At 31.5% G+C, this 14716-nt stretch overlaps 1 protein-coding gene and 1 long non-coding RNA gene across 2 annotated transcripts; both read right to left on the bottom strand.

Annotated features, from left to right (window-relative positions):
- Positions 1-2737: 2737 nt before the first annotated feature.
- On the bottom strand, positions 2738-6248 carry LOC107893870 (homeobox protein knotted-1-like 1). The gene is made up of 5 exons (XM_016819012.2): positions 5613-6248; positions 5427-5540; positions 5184-5328; positions 3339-3550; positions 2738-3157 (listed from the first exon to the last, which is right to left on the bottom strand). The coding sequence occupies exons 1-5, from the start codon at positions 5847-5849 to the stop codon at positions 2996-2998; spliced, it is 870 nt and encodes a 289-aa protein (XP_016674501.1). The 5' UTR covers positions 5850-6248; the 3' UTR covers positions 2738-2995.
- Positions 6249-13023: 6775 nt separating this feature from the next.
- Positions 13024-14246, bottom strand: LOC107893861 (uncharacterized). The gene is made up of 2 exons (XR_001683035.2): positions 13573-14246; positions 13024-13279 (listed from the first exon to the last, which is right to left on the bottom strand). It is a non-coding gene; the product is annotated as an uncharacterized lncRNA (long non-coding RNA).
- Between the last annotated feature and the right edge of the window lie 470 nt (positions 14247-14716).

The following is a 14716-nucleotide window of genomic DNA, read 5'->3' as shown; positions in this document are numbered from 1 at the left end:
TAATTATTAAGTAAATTATATTATTTATGTAGTTAAATAATGTTGTATTTCGTCTACTAGTTAAATAATCGGTCCATGTAAATGTAACTTGACTCGACTCAACTCGACTCGAAATTTTTTGATTTGATTCAAAAAAAATTTCAAATTGAGTTCGATTGCTAAAATAGGATTTGTCAACTCAACTAACTCAAAATTTTTTGACTTGATTCTACTCGACTTGATCGAATACTCACCTCTAGATTTGGTTGTACAATTCGAGAAACTTTTTACTTCTATTGTGCCTTTCTGAAAGATCAGTAATCCACTACTAATCAACAAATACAATATAGGATTTAAGTCTAACTTACACACTAAATTGAAACTAGAGTTGCATTTAGTCCATATAATCGACACTAACAATATAATTGAAGTGGATTTATTTTGAAAAAAAAGAGTTTTACTAATTTTAATTAAACTAGCTTCTTGGTTTCATTTAATAAAATTATAAAATTAAAGGTAAAATTATCTAAATATAACTTACGAAAGAGGTGAGAATGAGATTACCTTGTATTACCAAATATTAGTATAATTAAAAATATGTAATTACTCTCGATATAATGTAGTAGTTACTTACCTTATTCTTTATTTATGTTATCGTCGATTTTATCTTCACTCATAAAAATAAAACATATTTTATGAAAATAATTTATCTTTTTTGAAAACACTAGTGACAAGAAAATTAATTTTAGAAAAATCCAAAATCTTTCCTATAAAAATACAAGATTAGTGAACAAAAAAAGGCATAACAAATAAAAGTTCAAAAAAGTGTACCATAAAAAGAACCCTTTTAGCTAAAGCAGACATGACTTTACAGAATATAAGAGTGCCTTACAAATATTTCTACAGTTCTACTTATTACAAGACTACACACTTGAAAAGAACACTAAATAAAAGCTGACCCTTGAGTTGTTTACAGCCACTTCAATACTTATCCATCGCTATTCACTATTGTGAAAGAAAGGATTAATATAATATTTGATATTTGAATTTGATAATTTTTTAATTTGGTATTTATTTATTTTTTTAAATTTAGTATTTAAACTTGACATTTTTTTTTAATTTTGTATTTAAATTTTTTTGTTCGATTTGGTACTTGTTAAATATTTTATAAAATTACTTCAATATATTAAAGATGTTCTTTATGAGGTAGCAAAAATAATCAATGTATAACCGACATGTGATAGATGATATGATATTTTTTGTATTTTATACGTTCAATTACTTTTAGCTTTATTTATTTATTTATTTATTTTATTAATTGAAAATAATGAATTTAATTTTAATTTGGAGTTTTAAAAATACTTTTTTATTATGTAATATTAATTCGTTAAGTATTGCTCAATACCTATTTTTTAACGTATATTTCTCTCTATTTCCTGACAATATTTTTATAGCATAACAAAAAAAAAATTTTAACACCGTTAGTATTTTGCGTAATTTATATAACATTTAAAATTTTTTATAACCTCTCTAATCAGGCCTAGACGTTAGTCCCAAATTCGAAAAATTACATCAGCCACCGAGATAGCCTAACAGGATTTTCAGAATTTTGAAAACAATCATCTTTAAAACATTTATTAAATTTAGTAGAAATTTAGTTAATGTTCTATTACTCCTCTAAGTTTTAAACTCTATATTTACAATGAAAAATTGATCTGTTTAATTTTAGTAAAAAAAGGGGTTCATACATACTAATCAATAAACATAATATAATATCCTAATAATTTAAGTTAAATGTCATACAAAGTAATTCAAGCCCAAATTTTAAGTTCATGCCATGGTTCAAAATAAAATAATTAATACAGTCTATCAATAAAAATAATACTCTTATAATGCTTTAAAAAAAATAAATTCTTCCGAGATGAAACCCTTCAGATGCTACGTTCGCATCCTATCCTGATTGGTTTTCTGTAAGGATGGAAATTTAAAGGGAGAGTGAGCTATGATGCTCAGTGCGAGTCCATTCACACGAAAACCAGTGCAAACAATTGATAAGACACATTAAATAATATCGCATAATATGATCATATTTAGACAATCAATTCAGGGTATCTGTTTTTCTTCCAATGCAACCATCATTAACATATATTGGAACTCATAGTAGCAGATATTAGAATAATCCAAATTTCAGATTTTCCCCTTAATATACAATTCTCATGCATATTTATATCATAACAAAATTTCGAGATTTATATGCTCATGATTTTAAAAATGTCATATAGTTTCAATTTTTAATAGAATAGATCTTACCCACTGCTACATACCACAATAGGAGTTCTTTAGAACTCCTTTCTCTAACACACCGAGTAGTGGATAAACCACTACAGGTTTGTGGATAATAACTGTCATTTGGCTGTGGACATACGACAAGTCCCCTCGGTTGGAATCCACCTTTGGCTGTGAATTCACAGCAAAAAGTTTTACAGATGAAACTCGCTTTTTGGCTGTAAATTGTACTACACTTGCAATTGGAATTTGTCATTGGTTATGGATATATAATAGTAGAGGTGCTCATGGGCCGGGTCAGGCTAGGCCGTGTCAGGTTCGGGCTTAGTCTAAACATGATATTAACATATGTTTGCCAAAAAAAACTTAATTATTAAATTGAGCCAAAAAATGTTTAGATATTAAATTAAGAAAAAGTGTTAAATTGATGTAACAAATGTTATATCAAACCTAAAGCAAACTTAGTTTCACATTCAATGCAACCCACTGGGTCTGTCTTTATTGCAACAATAATTTCAGGAGCTTCAATTGCATGCTACCTCCACTGAAATTATAAATCCAACACACAATAGGGACTTTACTCGACTCATTTAGAAACACCAATCCCATTCAATGCATCAAGACTATTCTATATATGTAAAAGATTGAAACGAACATTTACATATGGAAAAGGGATGCCTTAAAAACCCAGTTGCTTGATCATCACTTCCAGTTCCAAGTGTAGTCTTTTTTAAGTAGGTCCTCCATTAATGTTTCCAGCAAAATCCTCCATAAGAGCAAATTTCATATCTTCTGATGGTTTCCAATGGCGCTTCCTTTGGTTGATGAACCAATTGTTGATTTGCTTCTGGTCTAGACCTGTTATCTCTGATAGCTTCAACTTTTCCTCCTCCTGCAAATATCCGCAGACCACCCTTCCTAATCATTATAAACAAATACTTTCTAGCCAAATAGGGTTCAAGGGCAATGCATGATGCTATATATAGTAAATGATGTAACAACATTAGGCTCAGTGAACACCTAACCCTAATGAGAGCAAACAAGCAATTGCAAAGTGAAGCATTGTGATTTACCGTAGGATATGGCCATCTATAATGATTGTTCCACCAATGTAGAAGTACCATCCTAGCATCTTTTGGTAGCTTTCCCTTCTTTCTCTTCTTCAAGAATTCTTTTCTCAAATTGCAGAGGTAGCCACTGTATTTGCGCATCAGCATTCCTTTGATGTCCTCCTGCCCACGTTCATAAGCTTCCGCTTCCCAACCACTTGACTCACAAGCTTCATCTGAAAATCAATTACATATAACACTAACTAAACTATTTCGAAGGTCAAATATATAATATAATGGATTAAATTACCTAGAGTTCATAGGGACTGAGTCAAATTAATTTTTTATTATTAAATGAATTAATTTTTTTCCTTAAACCATTAAAAGGAATCAAATAAATTTAAATCGTAACAGAAAATTCCATTTACAGAATCATAAAAATTTTAAAAATACTAGTTCTATTTTACTTTGATAATATTTGATTCTTTTAATAAAGGTAATCTACTACTAACTAAATTACGCACGTAAACCAAAATTAAACATTAATAAACTATATGTTAATTAAATATTTGAATGTTATTATGTTTATTTGAGGAGCTTAAATTTAAGCTAAGTTAAATACAACGAGTTATTTAATTGATTTTTTTTAAGTTATAAGAGGAGAATAAAGCCCTAACAACAACACGATTAGTGCGACTCGAACTTAAACCATGCCTAGGACAGTGAACACTTTAACCATCAAGTCAACACACAAAGTTCAATCATTTAATTGAATATTAATTAACAATAAAAATTATACAGCTATAATTAAAACAAACAATAATGTCTTCTTAAACAAACCCAGATTAATCTTACATCCGGTCCCCATCTTCAAAGCTTAATTCATGAAACACAATTAAATTCGAGCATAGTAAGTAATAGGTAACTGGACAAAATAAAATTATATAAGTAGTAACTTAACTTTGGTTCATGATTATTAAAATGTAAAATTAATTAGTATGAATATGTTACATTAATTTATTTCGTTGTAATAAAGAATTTTATTATTTAATTAATAGAATATAAAATTACATAAAAACATAACTTACTAAACTCTTCTTGTAAAATTTATTTATTATTATTCTTTACTATTAAAGGTTGGAGCTGATAGTATTTTAATTTACTAATAAATTAAGGCATTTCTTAACTAAGACTTCTCTTTTGATCAAAATGATAAAAAAGAAAAAAAAAGAAAAGAAAAGAAAAGGAACAATATATATTTTTAATAAAAACATGTTATTTGTTATAGTTTAACCTCAAATTTAATCAAAATATTAAAAAATGATAAATGTGGTATAATTGTAACATTTCAAATTAAATGTAATATAGTAGACAAAATGTTACTTTTCTCGATTAATAATAATAAATGTATTGAGAAAATTTAAATAAAATAAATCAAAGTGATTAAAAATGAGAGTAAAATTATAAGAGGCTTCACATTATGAAGGTATTGTAAGATTACATAAAAAACTGATATTGAGATTAACTTTATATTTTGAAATATCCACATTCTTAAGAATGTAAAATTTTCGGAAAATATATATTTTGGAAATTTAAACTATTTAACGTTTATATTATCCCAGAAATATGAAAATAGCCCAACCAAATGTGGCCTAAGGTTAAAGTTTGAACATTTCATTACACATACATATATTAATTTACAAGCACAGCACGGTAGGAGGAGAGTTAAATGACTGGAGAGAGAGAGAGAGTTCTTCACATTCATTGAAAATAATATCTATAATTTGCAGAATAACATATTTACCCTTTTTACCGATTGTAAATATACAGTAGTTTGAGATAATAAAATCCGCAGTTTAAAATCTTTACCAGAGCCATAATCCAAAGTTTTTGTCAGTGCTCCTTTACAGAGATTACTTAGCTGTGATTCAATGTTGCTGAGGAACGTTGTCGCTTCATCAAACGGCTTTGATAACTCTTCTTTGTACTTATGGAGAATATCACAATATGATTCCTTCAAATTTCAACAAAAAATAATTAAAATATTACATTAAGAGGACTTGTGTTTTCCAGAAAAGAAAAAAAAAAGGAATCTTCTGACTTTTGAAGTACCATGAAGTCGTCAAGTTCTGGATCAGCTCCTATTTCACTGCAACCACTTATGGGGTGGTGGTTCTCTCGGCCAATTTCTTCAAGAAGAGAAGCCAGCTCAGGCGGTGCTCCAACCTATATATAAGCTTGTTAGTACTAAACTATGAGCAAAAGTGAACGAGAAAAATTATAAAACACAAAAACCACCTTTCGGCATTCTATGTGAGCAGATACTAGGTCTGGATAACGAGGGTGATTCGCGATCTGGGTCTTGATCGCATCAGACATATCTGTATCAGCTGCTTGATGATCAAATTGAAGTAAATGATGGACTGGACTGTGAAAACCAGTGGTGGTAACAGTTGCAGCTAAGTTATTATTAACCCTTGCACTATCATTTGAAGAAGAGACTGTACGATCATCAAGCCTGTCTAAGTCCTCCATATATAACAAAACCTAAATCGAGCTCCTTTGAGAGATGAGGCAACTTGGGTTTTATCACTATAAAGATCTCAAACATGCCCTAGCTAGAAAATCTAATAATGACCTTACACCAAGACCAGCACTAAACATGCAAGCCTTCTAAGAAAAGCTTTGGGAAGGCAAAGCTGGGAAGCAAAAACATCTGACTGAAATAGCTTAGGAAAAGTGGTTTTTTTTCACACATGTTGGTTAAAGTTTCATGTAATGAAAAAGACCAGAGGATGGGTTTCTTTTCCAAGACATGATAAGTAGTAACCTGAGTGAGAAATAAAGAGAGAATATGTTGGGTGCGGATTGCTTTTTTACACGTTTGCGCTGAGTGATAGTTAGGAAGAGAGGCAGGCAGCTAAAAATGAGGGGGGAGGTCCGGAAGCCGGGGTGGGGGGGGTCTTAACTACACGTTCTTACACGCTCTGCAACAGTAGTTAGATATATACATGTATATTGATGAAGGTGGAAGCATTTGGATGCGGATGTGTCAATGCCTAAAAGTAATAGTTCAGATTTTGTTTTCAGTTATGCACTTTTTGATGCATTTTAATAGAAGGTTTTGTATTTTCTATATTATTAATAATTGTGAGTAAACTATGATTAAATTACAGTTAAATTTTTATTTTTGTTATTTAATTAAAAAATATAACTTGATTATTGAATTATTTAAAAATTTTCATTTAAGTCATAAGAATATTACGTTTTTCTAAAATTTCGTCAACGAGCTCCGAACGACAATCCGATGATCGGTGCAGTAGATCAGTACTTATTGATGAGTAGAAGAACATACATTAGATCCAAGTCGATCTGACGATCAATGTCGAAAATCAGAGACAAAAATTGTTTAAATTTTTATTCGTAGATTCGTGACATTCAAAGTTGTTTTATAAAAAAAATTAAATTGTAAAAGAGAATAGGGAAAGAGAGTTTTTTATTGGTACATGCAGTGCGAACAGAAAAAATTATATAGCATATCTTTTAACAACTCAGTAACTTAAATAAAAATTTTTAAATAGTTTAATGACCAAATTATAATTTTTTAAATTCAGTAACTAAAATAAAAATTTATTAATAATTTAATAAGTACTTATGTAATTTACCCTAATTATATTTAAGATACATTATTAATTTCATAATTATATATTTTAATAACAAGTATTATTATAGTAATCTTTTCACTGTGTGACATGAGATTTGGTCAGGTTTCACAACCTCAGTGGTCGTCTTACTTAGGGTAGTAGTAGGTCCCCTCAAGAGACAAGGGTGGCGGGTTTCTGCTGTTCATGTACAGTATTTTGTGTCAGGTGCCAACCTTTTGTACGAGCTTTTCACACAACTTTAATTATTTAGAGATTATAACACATTTATAATATTGTTTTGGGAGGTCCTCTAGGAATGAATTAAATTAGTTATTTATTATTAAATAAATTAATTTAGTTTTTATATTATTAAAAAATTTAAATAAGTTTAAATTGTAATAGAATTAATTTTATTGTATAAAAAATATTTTAAAGATTAATTTTTTTTACCGAAGTTCAATTTCAAACAAAAGATCTCATGTACAAAATTATAAAAACTTTAAAAATATTAACATTGTTAAACAATAAATTTTAAATTTATTCCGATTTGACCTTATTTAATTATCTTTTATAATACAAGAACTAAATTGATCCATTTAATAGTAGAGAGACTAATTTGATCAAGTTCTTATACTAGAGGGAACTTTTAAGTACATTTACCCTTCTAAAATAGATAAAAAAATCATGTAAAAATTATATTTACGAAAAATTTATATAAAAAACCAATGAGAGTGTTAAATTTTGAGTCAAAAATAAGATCCATAGAATTTGGAGTGAATAAACGAAGTCACATATATATATATACAAAAGAAGGTACGAGAAAATATATGGAAACATTGAGTACTAGATTAGTTTTTTGAGTTCCAAAATGTTTCGTTATATTTAAAGTAGGTCTCATTTTTATAATTAAGTTTTAAATATGATTTTTTTATCATTTTTAATTAGAATTTGTTTGCAATTTTCAATGATGGCGTATATTTACATTAATGAGACGTTTAAATATATTAATTTTAAACTGATAATTATATTTACTTTATTGATGATGTATTATTAACACATGAAACGACATATCTATCGATAATAATTATATTTGTTTTATTGATAGTATATGAAATCGTATATTGACATTATTTAAAAATGTTTCCATTAATCAACATGAGTATAAAAGAAGGTATAGGAGCATATATGAAAGTATTGAGTTCTGTATTAATTCTCTAAATTTTAAAATGTTTCCCATCAAAACAATATTGAGTTCTGTATATTTATTCTAATCTGTGGGGGCCATCCAGAGTGCCTTCGAGAGGTGAAGCTAATTATATGCTAACCTTTATTGATGATTTTTCCAGAAAAGTTTGGGCATTCTTCCTGAAGCAGAAAAGCGATGTGTTTTTCGCATTTAAGTCTTGGAAAATTATGATTGAAAAATAGACTGGAAAACAGATAAAATACCTCAACACAGACAATGGCTTAGAGTTCTGTTCTGATGAGTTTAATAGATTGTGCAAGTCAGAAGGGATCATGAGACACTTGACAGTTCGTCATACTCCACAGCAAAACGGCGTTGCAGAACGAATGAACAGAACGATCATGGAGAAGGTTTGATGTATGTTGTCAAATGCCAACTTATCGAAGTCATTTTGGGCAGAAGCAGCCTCTACTGCATGTTTTTTAATCAACCAATCTCCATCCGTTGCCATTGAGAAAAAACTCCACAAGAGGTATGGTCTGGTAATTCTGCTAATTATTCTGATTTAAAGATTTTTGGGTCTCCTGCGTATGCTCATGTTGATAGTGGAAAATTGGAATCGAGATCCATTAAATGCGTTTTTCTTGGTTATAAAGCTGGTGTAAAAGGGTATAAGTTATGGTGTCTTGAAAATAGAAAAGTTGTGATTAGCAGAGATGTTGTTTTTGATGAAACTGCTATGCTACCTAACTTATCTCTTAAAGACTCTTCCAATAAAGAAAATCAAAAGCAGGTGGAGCATCAGATTAATACAGAGTCAACTCCTCAAGCCAGAACAAAAATTGAGAATAGAGTTGCTTCTTCACCACAATACTCTATCGCCAAAAAAAGAACTAGAAGAGAAATTAAACCTCCAAAGAAGTATGCCGAGGCTGATCTAGTTGCTTATGATTTAAATGTGGTTGAAGATATAGATGCGAATCAAGAGCCATCTAATTATTCTGAGGCGGTTAGCTGTGAAGACTCAGAAAAGTGGATGTTTGTTATGCACGAAGAGATGAAATCACTCCACAAAAACAGAACATGGGACCTTGTGAAACTTCCTAAAGGTAAAAAGGCTGTTTGTTGTAAATGGGTGTTTAAAAAGAAAGAAGGGACTCCAGGAGTTGAAGAACCCAGATATAAAGCAAGGCTTGTTGCAAAGGGTTACAGTCAAATTCCAGGAGTGGACTTCACAGATGTGTTCTCTCCAGTTGTTAAGCATAGTTCGATTCGAGCTTTGCTTGGTATTGTGGCCATGCATGATTTGGAGCTTGAGCAGTTAGATGTAAAAACTGCATTTCTGCAGGGAGAACTTGAGGAGGATATTTACATGCAACAACCAGAGGGTTTTATAGTCTCAGAAAAAGAGGACTATGTTTGCTTACTGAAAAAGTCTCTTTACGGTTTGAAACAGTCACCAAGACAGTGGTACAAGAGGTTTGATTCCTTTATGACTTCTCATGATTTCAAAAGAAATAGTTTTGACAGTTGTGTTTACTTTTAGAAAAACAGTGATGGTTCTTTTGTGTATCCACTTCTTTATGTTGATGACATGTTGATAGTAGCAAAAGATAAAGGAGAGATAAGAAATGTCAAAACCCAACAGTTTCGTAAGTTGTAAACCAATCCCGATTGGGACTCATGTGGAAGGTGCAGCCTGAATCAAGTATCCATTCCTCGCTTACTTTAAAATCATTGACAAAAGCGACTAGATGTTCAGCATCGCTGTAATCTTCTACAACATCAACTTCACCGGAATTTTCTGGTTGTTTTCTTTTTTGATTCGCAGCCTCCCTTTTAATCTGGTTCTGTAGCTTATAGCACTCAAATTTAATGTGCCATTTCTTCTTACAGAAGTTACAAGTTTTACCTCTGTTTGAAGACTTTGATCTACCCTTAGATTTACCACGAAGATTCTGTTCCTGTGTCCTACCACGATCATAATCAGCATTCCGATCTTGTCTCCCACGAACAATGAGACCCTCTCCTTGAGAGTCGGGTTTAACCACAAGATGCTTCATCTTATCATACGAGGTTAAAGAATCATAAACCTCATCAACTGTGAGAGACTCGCGGCTATATAAAATTGTGTCTCTAAAGGTTGAATAAGACGGGGGCAACGAACAAAGTAGAATCAACCCTAGATCTTCTTTATCATACTGAACCTCCATGGCCTCCAAGTTTGAGAGAATTTCTTTAAACACTGTTAAGTGTTCATGTACAGACGCACCTTCCTCCAAACGATGAGCATAAAGATGCTGCTTCATATGCAACTTGCTTGTTACAGTTTTCGACATATATATTTGTTCTAGCCTCTTCCATAATGCAGCGGCAGTCTTCTCTTTCATCACATCCTGCAGAATTTCGTTGGACAAATGCAGATGTAATTGTGTTAATGCCTTTCGATCCTTACGCTTCTTCTCTTCATCTATTAATGTTGAATGCATCTTATCTATCCCTGGCAGGGCATCCTCCAGATCCATCTGTGCAATAACTGCTTACATCTTAATTTGACACAACGCAAATCTGGTGCTGTGATCTAACAGCGGAATTTTATACTTTAAAGACGCCATTACTGTGATCGAGATAAACAACCCGGAAGCTCTGATACCAATTTGTGAAAAATAAAATAAAATAAAATAAAATAAAATAAAATAAAATAAAATAAAGAACACACAAATTTTACGTGGAAACCCTTTCGAGAAAAAACCACGGGCAGAGGAGAAGAAAATTTACTATGTCAAAAATTTTTATCCAATAAAAGAGGAATAGACTATGTCTATTTATAGGCTTGTAAAGCCATATTCTAGTAGGATTGAAACACTTTATCCTAATCAATATAAAATAGATGAAGTTTAATAAGGTTTAAAAACCTTATTCTAAAATAAAATAAAAGAAGTCTAGTTTTATATGGATTTTACTTTTATTTTATTTTCCATCGTATTTTATTTAAATAAGAATTTGGGTCACTTAATTCTAACAGAAACCACACTCAATTCATTTTTACCCGGGTTTGGCCTAATTCTTCGTCAAATCTAATTTTGATTAGGTTCGTGTATGGGAGTCCTAATCGTCTGAAGCGGAAAGACCTTTGGCATGATTTGAGAGCTACAAATCCTGCTGGGCAAACTCCTTGTATAATGATCGGTGATTTTAATACTATTCTTTCTTCAGAAGAGAAAATGGGTGGCCTTTCGGCTGGCAAGAGATGTCCTCACTTTGGTAATTTTGTGATTTCCCTAAACTTCATGACTTGGGGTTTAGGGGACCCCCCTTTACTTGGCATAGGGGTAAGTTGTTTGAAAGGCTGGATCGTGTGTTGGGAAATGAGGCTTAGGTAAACTATTTTCCTAATAGCTTAATTACTCATCTTCCGAGGATTAAATCCGATCACAAACCTCTTTTCTTCAGCCTTAATCCGAATATTGTCTTGCCTAGAGGAAGACCTTTTAGGTTCTTAGCAAGCTGGGTTGAACATCCTGATTTTGATAATTTAGTGAGGAATCAGTGGGACTTTCAAGGGAACATGTCTGTTTCTTTAGATAATCTTATTGGTAATCTCAAAAAGTGGAATAAGACCACTTATGGCCACATTGCCACCCGTAAGAGAAGTCTGATCCATAAGTTGTCAACTGTTTATAGGAAAATAGATATTTTAGGTGCTAATCATTTGACTCCTGTTGAACTGGAGATAAGAAATAAGTTCGAAAATGTGTTACACCATGAAGAACTTTTCTAGAAACAAAAGGCTCATTGCGATTAGTTACATTTGAGGGATAGAAACACTAAGTTCTTCCATACCCGTACTTTGCAACGACGTAAAAATAATCGGATCACTGCCATCCGCAATTTTCTTGGTGAATGGTTGTACGAACTTAAAGATATTAAGTTGGAAGCATCTAATTTTTTTCAAAAATTGTACGCTAATGATCCTGGCCCTAGGAGACCTTTGCCTCCAAACAGGTTTCCCCGACTTGGTTCTACCAATATTGATTTTTTAGGAATAGCCGTCACTGATGATGAAATTAAGAGAGCTATATTTGACATAGCTCCCTTAAAAGCTCCGGATAGTGATGGATTACACGCTATCTTCTTTCAGAAGTAGTGGGATACGGTAGGTCCAGCTGTTTGTGATTGGGTAAAAATGGTTTTCAATGGTGGAAGTATTAATTCTTGGCTTAATAACACCTTGATTGTTCTTATTCCCAAGATTCAGAATCCTGAGGAGTTTACCCAATTCCGCTCTATAAGCTTCTGTTCTATCTTATACAAGTTAGTGATAAAGGTAATTGCTAACCGCTTTAAGATTATCTTTCCAAAAATTATTGCGTAGGAACAGATGGGGTTTATTGCAGGGTGTAATATTACTGACAATATTTTCATTGCACAAGAGGTGATCCATTCAATGAAGAGTTGCAAGAATCGAAAATGGATGACGATTAAAATTGATTTGGAAAAAGCTTATGACTGAGTGCGATGGAATTTTATTGACGTTTCTCTCCAAGCAGCAAGTATTCCTAATTATCTGACAAATGTTATTGTTTCTGCTATCCTTAACTCTACCATGCAGGTTTTGTGGAATGGAGTCCCAACGACTAAATTTAGACCTATTAGGAGAATTAGGCAAGGTTGCCCTCTCTCTCCCTACCTTTTTGTACTTTGTATAGAATGGTTAGGACATTCTATTAGGTCGGCTTTGTTTGAAGAGAGTTGGAAACCTATATGGTTATCTCGCTTGGGGCGGGCTCTTTCGCACCTCTTCTTTGCCGATGATTGTAATAGGCCCATTTCACCTGGGCCCATTAGAATAAAAAATAGAAATTAAAAGACCAAAAAATAAAATAAAAAAACACACAACCAAGAAAATCCAAATACCAATGTCCTTTTACAAATTTTACCAGCCCAAATGCAATTTCAACCCAAATTCTAAAATCCCTAGCCCGAATAGCCCAAATTCAAAGGGAATCCCAGCAGCCAAGCACCAGAAGCTTCTGAAACATGCCAGAGCAGTGCCGGGGGCCGGGTCTCACGAGCGGATTCCTCGCACGACTTCGTTCAAGCGTGCCTCTCCCTGCTCCTCTGTACGGATGATCCTGCAAAGAATACACGAGAAAGAGGCTAACAGAATACAACAGATGACAACAAATAAAATGCATTTTTATTATTTATTTATTTATTCTGTAAATCGGCTATAAAAAGCCAATGATATGTACCTGCAAAATTTACGAACACTACAAAATTCCAATACCAGAAATCAAAGAAATCAGAAGGTGATTCAATTTTTTTTTCTCTTTCGTCTTCAATATATACATATCTATATATATATTTTCGCATATACCTGGTTTTTTTTAGTTTTTTTAAAAAAGAAAAAAAAAGAAAAAATTACCTTTGCTAAATGCATTGATGAGATCCCTTTGCTTCTCCGTTGAAATCGGGGATAGAAATGCGGATTCACAAATGAAAATGGTCTTTGAAGTGTTGATTTCAATTGAAATAAAGGCTGTTTCCATACACCTCACCAATTTTAATGGTGTACTGGTGCTGAAATAGCCTTAGAAATTAAAGGCTGCTGAGTCAAAACCCTAAATAAATTGGGTGTTTGGCTTGCGTTTGGAAGGAGCAACCCGCGCGTCAGCCCGCCCAAAAGACTCGGATCTGCGCTTTTGCGCTCAAAAGGGTTATTTATGCATCAAGTCCCTCTCCTTTTGTGTTGCATTCTGATTAGCCCCTAATTGCAACTTACCAGTTTTTTTAAAATTTTCCCTAACATTTGCGCGTTTTTGCAATTGGATCTGCACCGCAACATTATGCTTTGGGGCCTGGACAATTTTCCATTCTAGTCCCTATATGTTAATGCACATTAATCCCATTTATGATTACTTTATTCGTAGATTGACCCTCTTGTTTTAATTCTGTTTTAATTAAGTTTGTTAAACACTGTATATTCACGTTCTATTACATCTTGGATTATATGTGTGGATATTTTTAATGATCTTGGCACTTTTATTCTATTATTTTGATAATTTGTATATTATTTGCAATAAAGTTCATTCTAATTTATGTATGCTATTAATTTTATGTCGTTTTTTTCTTTTAAATTTATTTATATTTTTAATATTTATATTCGTTTATTTTATGTGTCATTCAAGTTATCATTAGGCGTATATTTTAACATTTATATATTTAATTTACATATATTATATAAGCCATGTTATTCTTATACATATATTTTTTTATAAGCTTGTATAATTATGTTTCTGAATTTATTATGTATATAGTCTATGATAAAATTAAGTCAATCTTATAATTCATATTTTAATTCAATATTATTTTGGACATACAATTATTTCTAAAATTTCTTCATATGTACATTACCCATATTAAGTTATTATTACTATAGTACAAGTTATTATGTTCATATAACTTTATGTAAATATTTTTTTATGTATATATTTTCTTTTCAAGTTATTTATGTGTATAATATATTTCTTTTTAAGGACCACATTTTAAATTGTACAATTTACTTATTA

Source organism: Gossypium hirsutum, chromosome A08 (genome assembly GCF_007990345.1).
Source record: "Gossypium hirsutum isolate 1008001.06 chromosome A08, Gossypium_hirsutum_v2.1, whole genome shotgun sequence".
In the NCBI taxonomy this organism is placed as follows: Eukaryota; Viridiplantae; Streptophyta; class Magnoliopsida; order Malvales; family Malvaceae; genus Gossypium; species Gossypium hirsutum.
Note: the sequence above shows the minus strand (reverse complement) of the source record. Positions and strands in the feature narration are given on the sequence as shown.

Excerpts from the sequence above, each read along its gene's own strand:
- LOC107893870 (XM_016819012.2), bottom strand. The coding sequence starts at position 5,849 with ATGGAGGACTTAGACAGGCTTGATGATCGTACAGTCTCTTCTTCAAAT. Across the intron at positions 5,541-5,612 it reads CTCACATAGAATGCCGAAAG|GTTGGAGCACCGCCTGAGCT; the intron begins GTGGTTTTTGTG and ends GCTTATATATAG. Across the intron at positions 3,158-3,338 it reads ATAGATGGCCATATCCTACG|GAGGAGGAAAAGTTGAAGCT; the intron begins GTAAATCACAAT and ends GGATATTTGCAG.